General features: G+C 43.5%; 1 protein-coding gene across 2 annotated transcripts in view; it reads left to right on the forward strand.

Annotated features, from left to right (window-relative positions):
• Positions 1-11,777, forward strand: part of DCAF4 (DDB1 and CUL4 associated factor 4) — a 32,099-nt gene that overhangs the window by 13,633 nt on the left and 6,689 nt on the right. Inside the window, exons 7-13 of one of the 2 annotated variants that reach the window (XM_075614250.1) lie at positions 1,765-1,908; positions 4,368-4,417; positions 4,524-4,603; positions 6,625-6,720; positions 7,675-7,772; positions 10,095-10,274; positions 10,430-10,544. In XM_075614250.1, the coding sequence (XP_075470365.1) occupies positions 1,765-1,908; positions 4,368-4,417; positions 4,524-4,603; positions 6,625-6,720; positions 7,675-7,772; positions 10,095-10,274; positions 10,430-10,544 (763 nt within the window). The remainder of the gene's footprint in view (positions 1-1,764; positions 1,909-4,367; positions 4,418-4,523; positions 4,604-6,624; positions 6,721-7,674; positions 7,773-10,094; positions 10,275-10,429; positions 10,545-11,777) is intronic. The other variant, XM_075614251.1, reaches the window with a different exon arrangement.

The raw sequence follows: 11,777 nt of genomic DNA on the forward strand, positions 1-11,777 counted from the left end.
ATTTCTGCGCGACCTCATTCCAATCAGTATCGTTAACCCATCTGCGGAATTCAGCGGCGTATTCAGCTACCGAGCGTCTTCCTTGACGAAGATTGTTCAGAGTTGCCTCAGCGGTTGCACTACGATTTGGGTCATCAAAAATAAGACTCATGGCTTCGATGAACTCCTCCAGGTCCCTTAGTAGTGGGCTATCTTGTTCTAACATAGGGGAGACCCATGCAAGGGCCTCATCCTTGAGCAGGGTTATGATCAGTCCAACCTTGGCTTCTTCGGTATGATAAATGATGGGCTAAAGCTTGAACACAAGTCTGCATTGATTAAGGAAATTCCGGAAAGATTGTTTTTTCCCCCCAAATTTTTCTGGAAGGGATATACGGGGTGCGGTTTGCACAGGCACAGTGTTTTGACCAGACAAGGTGATTAAGGCTGCACGTAGTTCACGATTCTCAGCTTCCGCAGTGGCGGCTTTTTCTTCCAAGCGGCCAAGACGATTAAACACGTGTCTTTGTTGTTCCTGGTAACCAACCATGATATGTTGTAAGTCATGGAGTGTCTGAGCCTGAGTCGGGTTTGTTCCAGCGGAATCCATGGTAGGGCCTGTTTATTCTGTCAAGGATTGGACTTCGGCTGAAGTGGATCCCAGTGGCAGGAACAGCAGGGAGCGAAGTAGGGGTCACAAGCAGAGATCAGAGGCAGGTGGCAAAGTCAGGAAACAAGCAGGGGTCCGAGGCAGGCGGCAGGTAGCGAAGTCAGGAAACAAGCAGAGGTCGGCAACGAGGAAACTGGAACAGGATGATAGCAAATAGCTAGCACAGCAGTAAACACAGGAACCTTGCAGGAGCTAAGGAACCAGTATAAACAGGCAAGGAGGAACAGGAAAGGGAGGTTTATATAAGCAGGCTGAGAGGTGAAGCAGAGGTGTCAGGTATCAGAGTCTGGAATGTTCCTAGTTTTGCAGCAGCAATCCCGATGGACAAGTTTAGGTACTGCAGGCTATAACAAGACATTTAGAGTGGCAGCAGTCCCGGTGGCCAAGCATGGGTACAGCAGGCTAGAGAATATGACAGCGATAATGGGCAAAGATGGGGTCTTGCAGGGTTGCGGACCTGTCTGAGACGTGCGAATACACCGCAAGTGGGATTTTTATTTACTTTAAAAATGGCAGAAAACCAATACGAATATAATCCCTTTTAGTTAGATTATTTGCTGTTATTTGTGTTTTTTTATGATATATTAAAGCCGCAGTCCCACCTGACAACGCTTCCACCCTTTATTTTTATTTTTTTACAGGATTGCTATCTCAGGTTAACTAACATTCTCTGGAATAGAACAGCGCTATTTTCAGTTACTGTGTCCCTTTGGTTCCCAAGGTACTCATCTGGGGAAGGGGTTTAAATGGCCGGCTAGTAGGAAGCTGCAACAGATGTTGTCTTCCTATTGGTTTGATATTTGGCAGCTATTTTGTTTTCACTGGAGGGAGATCTAAACTTGGTGACTTGAGCGTTCAGTATCCCTACACCTGGAAACAGCTACGCCAAGCTCCTACGGTCCCTTGCTGTAAAAATGGGGGTAAAACAAAAAAGAAAGTAGGGGAATTGCTGCTCTAAAATATTTTTAGTGTTCATTCAGCATATGTGTCTGTGTTGTATTTGGCTTCTTTGGTTGATTTGACCTTTGTCTTACATAGTTACATAGTAAAATGTATGCTTGTGTTTTCAGAAAGCACGTCCTTCACTCGTGTCCTGTTTGTTTTCCATTCTGCAGGCAGATTCAGCCTGTGAGAGAATATTCACCGTGAATGACGTGGAGAATGGTTACAGCAAATATGGTGTCATTTACCTTAATGGCCTATGGAAGGACCGCCCCACAGTGGGGATGTACGATCAGCTACACTCCACTAATTGCAAGGTATTAACCAGCGTAGGCTGGTGATGCTGGTGATGGACTGAGGCTCACAGGTCAAAATCATGTCTTGATGAAAAAGTCCTGAATAATTGCAGTCTGTATTGTGTATATAGAGTGCACACTGTATTGTGTGTATATATATTTTATGCAGGCAATAAGATATGCAGCACACACATAAATTATATAGTGTATATACTGTATTATATATATAATATAACATAATAAATAATATATTATATAGTATAATATAATATTATATAGTATAATATTATATATATACGCTCTTACGCCGCTTTGCAACGTTGTTTATGTGAATGTGTGTGTATATATATATATATACACATACACAACGTTGCAAAGCGTCGTAAGAGCGTTGGATAAGCCATTTTGGCGTTGTAAAAATGAACATAGGTATGCATTGTATAGCGTTGGATAAGCCATTCGTTGTAAAGCGAAGCGTTGTAAAAAGCGTTGTAAAACGAGGACTGCCTGTACAGACAATAAGTGGGTACAGTGACAATATAGGTATAAGTGCACAAAAAGAAATGAATAGAAGTAAATAGAACCCAGTCCTTAGAAAAGTCCATCAGATGGTGAATAATTTAGTGGATGATTGGTAGAAGTGTGGGGGATCTCCGGCTGCTCTCAAAAGGATGAACCACATCCAATTAGCACCTAGAGGAAGAAAAGAAGGGAGAGCGCAAGCCCCATCACGTAAAAAAGTACATTTAATGATGGAAGGAGGGGGAGGAGGGGGGAAAGAAATACACTCACAAGACTGAATCGAGTGCGGGACATTCTGCGGCTGCCAGCAACAGCACATCTGTTTTTATTGGACTTTTGTCAAAGATACCAGGTGCCCTGGGGTTCCTCAACGTTGCGCTGTTTGCCTATACCACGGAGTGTGATTTGGGCTGTGGGTTCCGGACGCAGAGCCACAAGCTGGACGGTGATTATATTCACAATCGCTTATTTTAAACTTACCCTTGTGAGTGTATTTCTTCCCCCCTCCCCCCTTCCTTCCATCATTAAATGTACTTTTTTACGCTCTCTTCTTTTCTTTATATATATATATATATATATATATATATATTGTGACAGAAACCAGGGGTTGGTAATAAACTCCATATACAGGGCTCCCAGGATACTGAACAGTTTCTGTCCTGTCTAAGCTGAACAGGGCAGCCTCGTGGTACAGGCACTCCATTCCACAGTTTGTCTGCTGCCTGTTTTCTGTCACCTGTCATGCTGATTAGAGTTCAGGTATATAAGACCTGTTTCCTGTTTCCTCTGGGCCCCGCCCAAGAGCCTGGAAGGCTGCTGAACTGCAGAGGGGTGAGAAAGCCTCTTTCCCAAATCGCTTCATTCATTCTGTTAGTTTGTCTAAAGACTGCAAAGGTACTTATTTTGTTGGTGGAAGTGGACAAGCCACTTCCAACTCTGAGTCAGGGACATCTAAGTTTAAGTTATCGCTCAGACGAGCAGCTTTTTGTTTGGCTTTGTTTTCTGTTTAAACTGTGGCAGTCTCAGTGCCTGGGACTGAATAAACCAGGCATAGCCTGTTTAAAGGAACAGTACGTGACGTCTCATCATTTAACCTACCCTAAAAGACCGTGTTCTAACAGTCCCGGACAGACGGCGGAGCCCCGGAGTAAGCCGTTTGTCACAATATATATATATATATATAATCTATCACAGAAGTCAACGCAACTTCAAAAAGGGATCAGCCAGATCCAGATTTTGTTTTTAATAAGAACAAAGCAGTGAATGCTCCATACATTATGCACATAATTTAACGCAGCAAAAATGATATATTAATACAAAAACACTCCTATACAGAGCTAGCAACAAAGTCACTTAAATCCCAGATGCCAGTCACTGATACATTACTCTGTACAATTGATTTGCTAAAATATACATTTATATATGTTATGTGGCGAGAAATATACTCTGACAATGTTCATTTATTATACATCTATGAAACACATGTTTATTTCATAAGATCTATGTGTATATTATACACAGACCAGTGCTTATCTACAGATGGACCTGTTCTGATTTTCCCTATTACCGGATCTTGCCGGGGGATAAAGGACTGCGGGAAAGCTGCTTGCAGCCCAATATGAAGCCGTTACTGCCCCCTGAGCCCTGTTTATTTTTCTGTAGCTGCAGGGAACATTAGCCGTGCTATATCTGTATGTTTTACACAGAGTCCTGTGATTGTAGAACATAGAAGGGATGTTCTCAACTATAAGTTCTAATGGGGCCTGCAAACTGCCTTTCATGGCCTTTAGTGTGAATACTATACCAAATGTCCTTTTGTTTTATCCTATAGCAAATACAGCAAGATTTGTTTGATATACCTCTTTACTAGACCCGGTGTACCACCAATGTTACTCATACTGTAGGTTTGGAAAGTGGAAATCGCTATGTAATAACCTGGCTTTTTTTTCTTTTTGTAGGTGAAAGCTGCATGCTGGGCATCATTGACAGGACCCGATTCTCATGTTCTGTATCCTTTAAAATAAGAAAATGTGGCCCAGTTTTCTTTATGCAGTTTCCCATAAAACCGTGTTGCGCTGGATTATCGTCGATGATTCTTTAACCTTTTTCTCTAGAGTTTGCTTTATGGGCATGGCAGAGACCCCAGGCTGCGTCAGTCTTCTTCCAGCTTCCTTATTCGGCAACACAAATCCAGGTGTGCGTTGTATTTTTATTATTCCAAGTGGGGTGGTTTTTTGGTTTGTTTTATCTTTTCTGAATGTCTTTATTTATTTTTAGTGCGTATCACATATCTCATAGTATATCATTGTATTTTTGTTGGAAAATCCTAGTCCCGCTTAGTTAGATATCACGGATTTACAGTACAGAGAAATCATTACATTGTCTACTAATTGCAACATGTTTTTAGGCTAGGCCAGGGTACCCTTGTATGTTGCGACCTTCTGTCAAAGGTGCGGCGGCCCCAGGGGAAACTGACGTGCTGCGTGGAGACGTAGAGGCTGCAATCTGCTTCTTCTTTCTTAGGCTGTGTCCATAGAAGGACCAGCCGTGCTGAGGCGTGCGGACGCTCCGCGCTGAGCCCCTGCATCCTCAATGAGGATGCCTTGAGAGGGGGCTCACGCGAGCGTCCGCAGGCGTGCGGAGGCTTTGGAGTTTTCAGCCGAGCGCCAAGCTGTTTTTCAGCGCGCTGTCGGCTGAAAACATCCAATCAGCCTTAAGCAGCGTCAATGTCACGGCGCTGTGATGTCGGCGCCGTGACATTGACGTCAGTGCGTCGCGGGCGATTGGCCCAGCGACGTCACTGCCCCGCCTCCAGCCACCTCCCCCCGGCTCCCTTCGCGCACGCTGGCTCGCCTGCAAGTCCGTGGAATCGCGCTGACTGAAGCATGCGAGCCTCCGCATTAGCGCGCCTCCGCTCTCCCCACCCCTCTATGGCCCGGGCCTTAGCCTGGTGCAGAGAAGAGAGAAGCCTATTGTCTACATCTCCGAACAGTGTAGGATGTGCACACTGAAGATAGTAGAAAATTAACACAGAAGCGCACCAAGGGTTAAGATAATTATATTATATTATATTAATTATATTATAATTCCACTCGCCCGAGTGGAACGTGTGCTGGGAAGGAAGTACACAGGCAATTGGAGGACTACTCAAACACGGGTCCTGCGACAAGCCGCAACCCGGAAGGAACATCTGAGGTCTTCCAAGCAAGTCAGCCCCAGCGCGCGGGACTGATCTGCGAGTTCCAGCTTTTACCAACTGTGCCTACCAACTCGTTTGGACTTATCATCTATGCACTGGCCGCTACTGGACTTATATATCCTTATATGTAAGTTTTTATGTGTTATTATACCCTATGTGTAATATAATTATCTTAACCCTTGGTGCGCTTCTGTGTTTATTTTCCACTATCTTCTGACGTTGGAGTCTTCCTACGGGGGTGCCTTCACATCACAGCAGCAAGAGGGGAGAGCTGATCTACTTCAAGATCCCCTTTAGGAAGCATGAGCGCGGTTTGATCTTCCCATCCATGGTAGATGTGCACACTGAGCAGCTGGCAGATTTGAGGTGTGGGAAGGAGTGAGGAGTGTGATGGCTTTGTGTGGGGAGGGTAAGGGGGACTCGAGCTTTTTGTGGGGTTGGTCAAGGTATGTGGTGTAATTAGGAGAAATGGAGCGTGAATGCAGTGTTTATGATTAAGAACGAGGGCAAGTGTGCTGTTTGAGAAGGGGATAAATGTGGAGTGTGTTGAGTAAAAGGGTGATGTGTGGGTGAATGTGGAGTGTATAAGAAGAGGGTGGGTTGTGTGTTACGTGTAAGCGAGGAGGAGAAGAGTGAGGTCTGAAGAGCAGGAATGTCCAGAGATTTGGAAAGTTCATTAGGGGTACCCCTGTTTTAAAAAGGTTTGAGTATAGACAAACCTCCCTTGTAATACACAGGTTCCCCAAGCCGACTCCTGTCTTTTACATCATTAAAAAAAGTGCCATGAATATTGTTTACTTGCAGTATTGGGAACATTTTAGCTTCCTGTCCTCCCTCTCTGCCTCTCCATTCAGCAGTTTGTTCCGATAACCTGCTTTCTGGGCATAAAAAAAGGTTGCAAACAATTTATGGGCTGCATTGTTGTCCTTTTTGGATTCTTTAGCCTGCCCGGGTTTGCAATAATAGATGAGTCCAGAATAGTTTTCAAGTGAGGTAATGTGAATATCTGTTTGCAGGAGAACAGCCCGGGATGCTGTGCAGCCTTCGGATTTCCAATGCCTGGTCATGTGCATGGTGCTCAAACCCTGGACTAAAGAACAGCTTTGCCACAGGTTCAGATGACCTTTCGTGTTTCTCTTCTACATATTTTAGTTATATTGCGCCCTCTGAGGGTACGAAACGCGTGTCGGTCCTTGTAGTGACGGCACTTCCTAAGCGATGTCTGTGAGGGGAAACCGCTACTTAGGAGGCACTATGTGCGTTGGAGGGTCTCTCCCTCGACCCCTGGCACCCCACCCCCTTCTCCCAGCATTTTGGCCGTTTTTAGTGAGTGGATAGTTTAGCTAGTGAGGGGGCTTAGCTCAGCACAGTATTGGTGTTTACAAATCATTGCTCCTTTCGGATTGAATAACCATTATTTGGCTTCCTTTTCTTTGTTTATGGGTAGAGATTCGGTACCATTAATTTGATAGTATTACAGCACTTTTTTACCGTTAGGGAGATAAATATATTCAAGAAGTGAGTTACCCAGAGTCCATTAAGACTCCTTTAAACTATACGGCTGATCACCTTTCTGGTTGCAACGACAATATTTTTTGCTTTGAGAGACTATGTTCAAGGCCCATTGGACATTCTTTATTACTGTGGGCAGCTTTATTTATTTGACCTAGGTCAGTGGGGAACCAGGCATCGGCTCTCCTCTCCCCCTAGAACCTTACCTGTGGAGTGGGTGCGGTGGCAGCAGCTGAGGGAGCCCACCCAGCTAGTGATTGCGGAAGTTGGGCCTAGCTTCCTTGTTAGACCACCTGGGTGGGTTCCCACCACCGCAACCGCTCCTTGGGTTGGACCCCGGAATGAGAGGATGGCCTTCAGAAATGCTGCTAAAGTTTGTGCTGTCATAGTGTTCCAGCTCGTGGCTGCACTTGTGGTAGATCCACAACTCCCCTAAGTATCATAATCTGGAACGCAAGCTTACATTGTTGTACTTTTTAAGTGTTGTTAATGTGAGCCATTTATTGAACTTTGTCTGTGTTTCTTTGAAACGTTTATTTACTTTTTCTTTTAAGGGTTGAGGCGCCAAGTCCTGGTAACTAACACAGTTACAGGCGTTCGAGAGACTTTTAAAACAAACAGTGACATTTTGGCCCAACAGTTTGCCACCCAGGTGTGTAGATGTCATTGGGGGATTCAGGCAGAGGGCTTTTCCTTGAAGTTGGGAACAAGCTTACCTTCTAATGCTATCAATACCAGTCTCTTGTGGGGAGGGATACACACAAGAAAAACCCGCACAGCTTATGCTAACCACAGTGAGGTGCTGACTGGATGGAGACTGATTATATCATATGGGAGAAAAAAAGAACCCAGTCTTCCAGCACTCAATCACAACAGATGTAGAATTGTAAATTTAAAATACTTTATTAATAACCAAGAATAAAAAATAGGGTGTTAAAACCTAATTAAATGGTGTATTACAACAGCACTTGACTGTATCCTTCATAACCCATCCGAGGTTAGGTGGGTAGATATATATAGATACCTTATAGATATTCGGGATCAAGGCGCTATATGTTATAGCTTCCTAAAAGGTATAGGAAATGGGTCTATTGGAGCTCACTAAAAGGGTAATCTCAGTATTAGTGTATCAGTGCATGTGTTACGCACTCAGATGATATACTAATAATGTAAATGTTATATGGCATAGTAAGCGAAAGGTCAGACCATATCTGCCCCTGCTTGAAATAGCGCTGCTTGCTTGATAATCTTGCTAGAGTTAATGGTGCTAGGTCTATGGTGGAGTCATAATGTGCCCACAAGTGAAATACAACGCAGGCTAGGTATAAGTTAGTTGGCATTAATCAGGTGTGTGATATGTATACCAAAGACACCTATACTGCAGAGAGATGATTGATGTAAACCACCATATGTACTGCTGATAATATCGTTGGGTTTATGGGTGTGCTCTTAATCCACAGAGCTCACCTATATTATCAGTAAGGTATGGGTGCATCAATATTGAGCTTTTTAGTGCAATGTGATTACCAGTCGTACATTAGCCATTCTGTTAGAATCCACAGAAAAACACCTAGCACACACTCATGGTCACTGTTCCCAGGGCTGAGTGATGTGGTGCATGTGAGGAGGCGGCTAATATTAAAGCAACCCCCACTGTAAGATCACCCCACCCCCCTTTCCCTTAGTAACAGATGTATACCTAATACGTGGTATTAGGTATACATCTGTTACTAAGGGAAAGGGGGGTGGGGTGATCTTACAGTGTTTCCATCCCATCAGTAACCCCATATATACCCGTTTTACTTATCAGCTGACACTGTTGGCATTTTGTCAGTGTACTCACCGAATATTGGCAGACTAGCTTTTGAGCAGTTAACAGCTGCTATGTGTATTTAATAGCGTCAGCAACCTGTGTTGACACCAGCTCTAGCCACCACAAACACAGTGGAGGTTGCTTTAATATTAGCCGCCTCCTCACATGCACCACATCACTCAGCCCTGGGAACAGTGACCATGAGTGTGTGCTAGGTGTTTTTCTGTGGATTCTAACAGAATGGCTAATGTACGACTGGTAATCACATTGCACTAAAAAGCTCAATATTGATGCACCCATACCTTACTGATAATATAGGTGAGCTCTGTGGATTAAGAGCACACCCATAAACCCAACGATATTATCAGCAGTACATATGGTGGTTTACATCAATCATCTCTCTGCAGTATAGGTGTCTTTGGTATACATATCACACACCTGATTAATGCCAACTAACTTATACCTAGCCTGCGTTGTATTTCACTTGTGGGCACATTATGACTCCCACCATAGACCTAGCACCATTAACGCTAGCGAGATTATCAAGCAAGCAGCGCTATTTCAAGCAGGGGCAGATATGGTCTGACCTTTCGCTTACTATGCCATATAACATTTACATTATTAGTATATCATCTGAGTGCGTAACACATGCACTGATACACTAATACTGAGATTACCCTTTTAGTGAGCTCCAATAAACCCATTTCCTATACCTTTTAGGAAGCTATAACATATAGCGCCTTGATCCCGAATATCTATAAGGGATCTTATTACTATATCTACCCACCTAACCTCGGATGGGTTATGAAGGATACAGTCAAGTGCTGTTGTAATACACCATTTAATTACGTTTTAACACCCTATTTTTTATTCTTGGTTATTAATAAAGTATTTTAAATTTACAATTCTACATCTGTTGTGATTGAGTGCTGGAAGACTGGGTTCTTTTTTTCTCCCATATGATATAATCTTGTGGGGAGGGGTATGATCTATTCCCTTGCCCACACCTTGAACGGTCCGTTATAAATACATGGGTTACATGTCACACTTTGCTCCAATCTTACCTTCTCCTGAATATAAGGGTGCACTATCCCATTGTGTGCATAGCGCACCACTCTCTCTCCTCTACACCTCTAACCTGTTCCATTTTGCTTCTTGCAGACATTGTTGCTTTACAATGGTTGTCGCTCTGGGGAAGTGTTCTCCATTGACCTCCGTGTGCCTGCCACAACGGTTAACACTTGGAAGAAGGGTGTCGGTTTCTACCATAACTCTGCTGTCACGTCCTTGCGGCTTCTCCAGGATGAAAATTACTTGATGGTGACTGATATGGCTGGGGAGGTACATCCCATCTCTTTTCAAGGTCTCGTTGGATGTGCTGCCATTTTGATTCTTTAAAGCTGTTTAGGACAGCCCCAATATTATACCTGTCCAGTCTTCTACATTCATTAGCTCTGAGCAGCTAATGACGGTTTTCTTTGTGCTTACATTACCAGATTAAGCTGTGGGACATGAGAACTGTGAAGTGTGTTAAGCGTTATGAGGGAAATCACAATCAATACGCTCATTTACCATTACATGTGAATGAAGAAGAAGGGTTACTTCTTGCAGGTAGGAACGTCACCATCGGCTCTTTCCTTATCTGTTTGTATTAGTTCTTCAGATAGTTACCCTGTTTAGAATCTGCACATGCATAAATGCAAGTGATTCATTGGCCCTGTTACTAAATAATCTGTTCGGTGCTGCAGGTAATAATGTGACTACGTTCACTCGGGCCATTAACGTGTTTGTAACACTATTTACATAAAGGGTATCTCGCACTCCTAATGGAAAAGGAAATGAATATTAAAAGTATCAAAAATACAGATTTATGTAAGTGGGAAAACTCAAAATAACATACTTAATAAAGAGTCCAGACACTTAAAAATTATGGTCAAGAGAAATGTATGTGTGGTCACTAGTATCTCAAAAACACTAAATGTTCCCATAACCAAACTGCCATCATGTAGTAGAAGATAATATAGTATATACTATTAAGGGAGAACCCAGCCCGGTAAAGACGATCCCTAAATATTCTATGGCGAGCAAAGAATTAAATCCATAAACTGAAACAGCGAACATAACGGAACGTAAGAGGAAAAAAGAACACATTGGAGATCAGAACTAGTTGGAGGAGGTAACAGAAAACCAATAAACGGGGGCAACGATGGGGTATAATACCCCTTCTTCTGGCCCATTCCCACGCTTCAGGGAAGAATGGGGTACTTCCCTTAAATGCTTTCTGATCATCCAATGTTCTGAAGTACTGTGGTTTAGTTTAAATCTGCGCTCACTGTAGTCTACCAATTCCTGCTCCCTGCCACGTGCAGGATCAATAAGCATTTAAGGGAAGTACCACGCCAGAGGAAGGGGTATTATACTCCAAAACGTTGCCCCCGTTTATTGGTTTTCTGTTGCCTCCTCCAATTAGTTCTGATCTCCAATGTGTTTTTCTTTTCTCTTATGTTTGCTGTTTCAGTTTATGGATTTGATTCTTTGCTTGCCATAGAATATTTAGGGATCGTCTTTACCCGGCTGGGTTCTCCCGTAATGTCATGTACCATTATCTTCTACCACATGGTGGCAGTTTGGTTATAGGAACATTTCACGTTTTGGGAGATACTAGTGACAACACATACATTTGTCGTGTCCATATCACACTTTTGAATTGCCTGTACTCTTTAGTCGGTTGTATGTGAAGGGAAACCTTTTCCCTGCCTAGGCTTCTGTGACTGGATACACACATCTGCACCGTGCAGCAGACTCCCCCGGGAAGCTTTTCGCGCAGTGACACCTGTTATCCGA

This window comes from Ascaphus truei, chromosome 9, assembly GCF_040206685.1.
Source record: "Ascaphus truei isolate aAscTru1 chromosome 9, aAscTru1.hap1, whole genome shotgun sequence".
Lineage (NCBI taxonomy): Eukaryota > Metazoa > Chordata > Amphibia > Anura > Ascaphidae > Ascaphus > Ascaphus truei.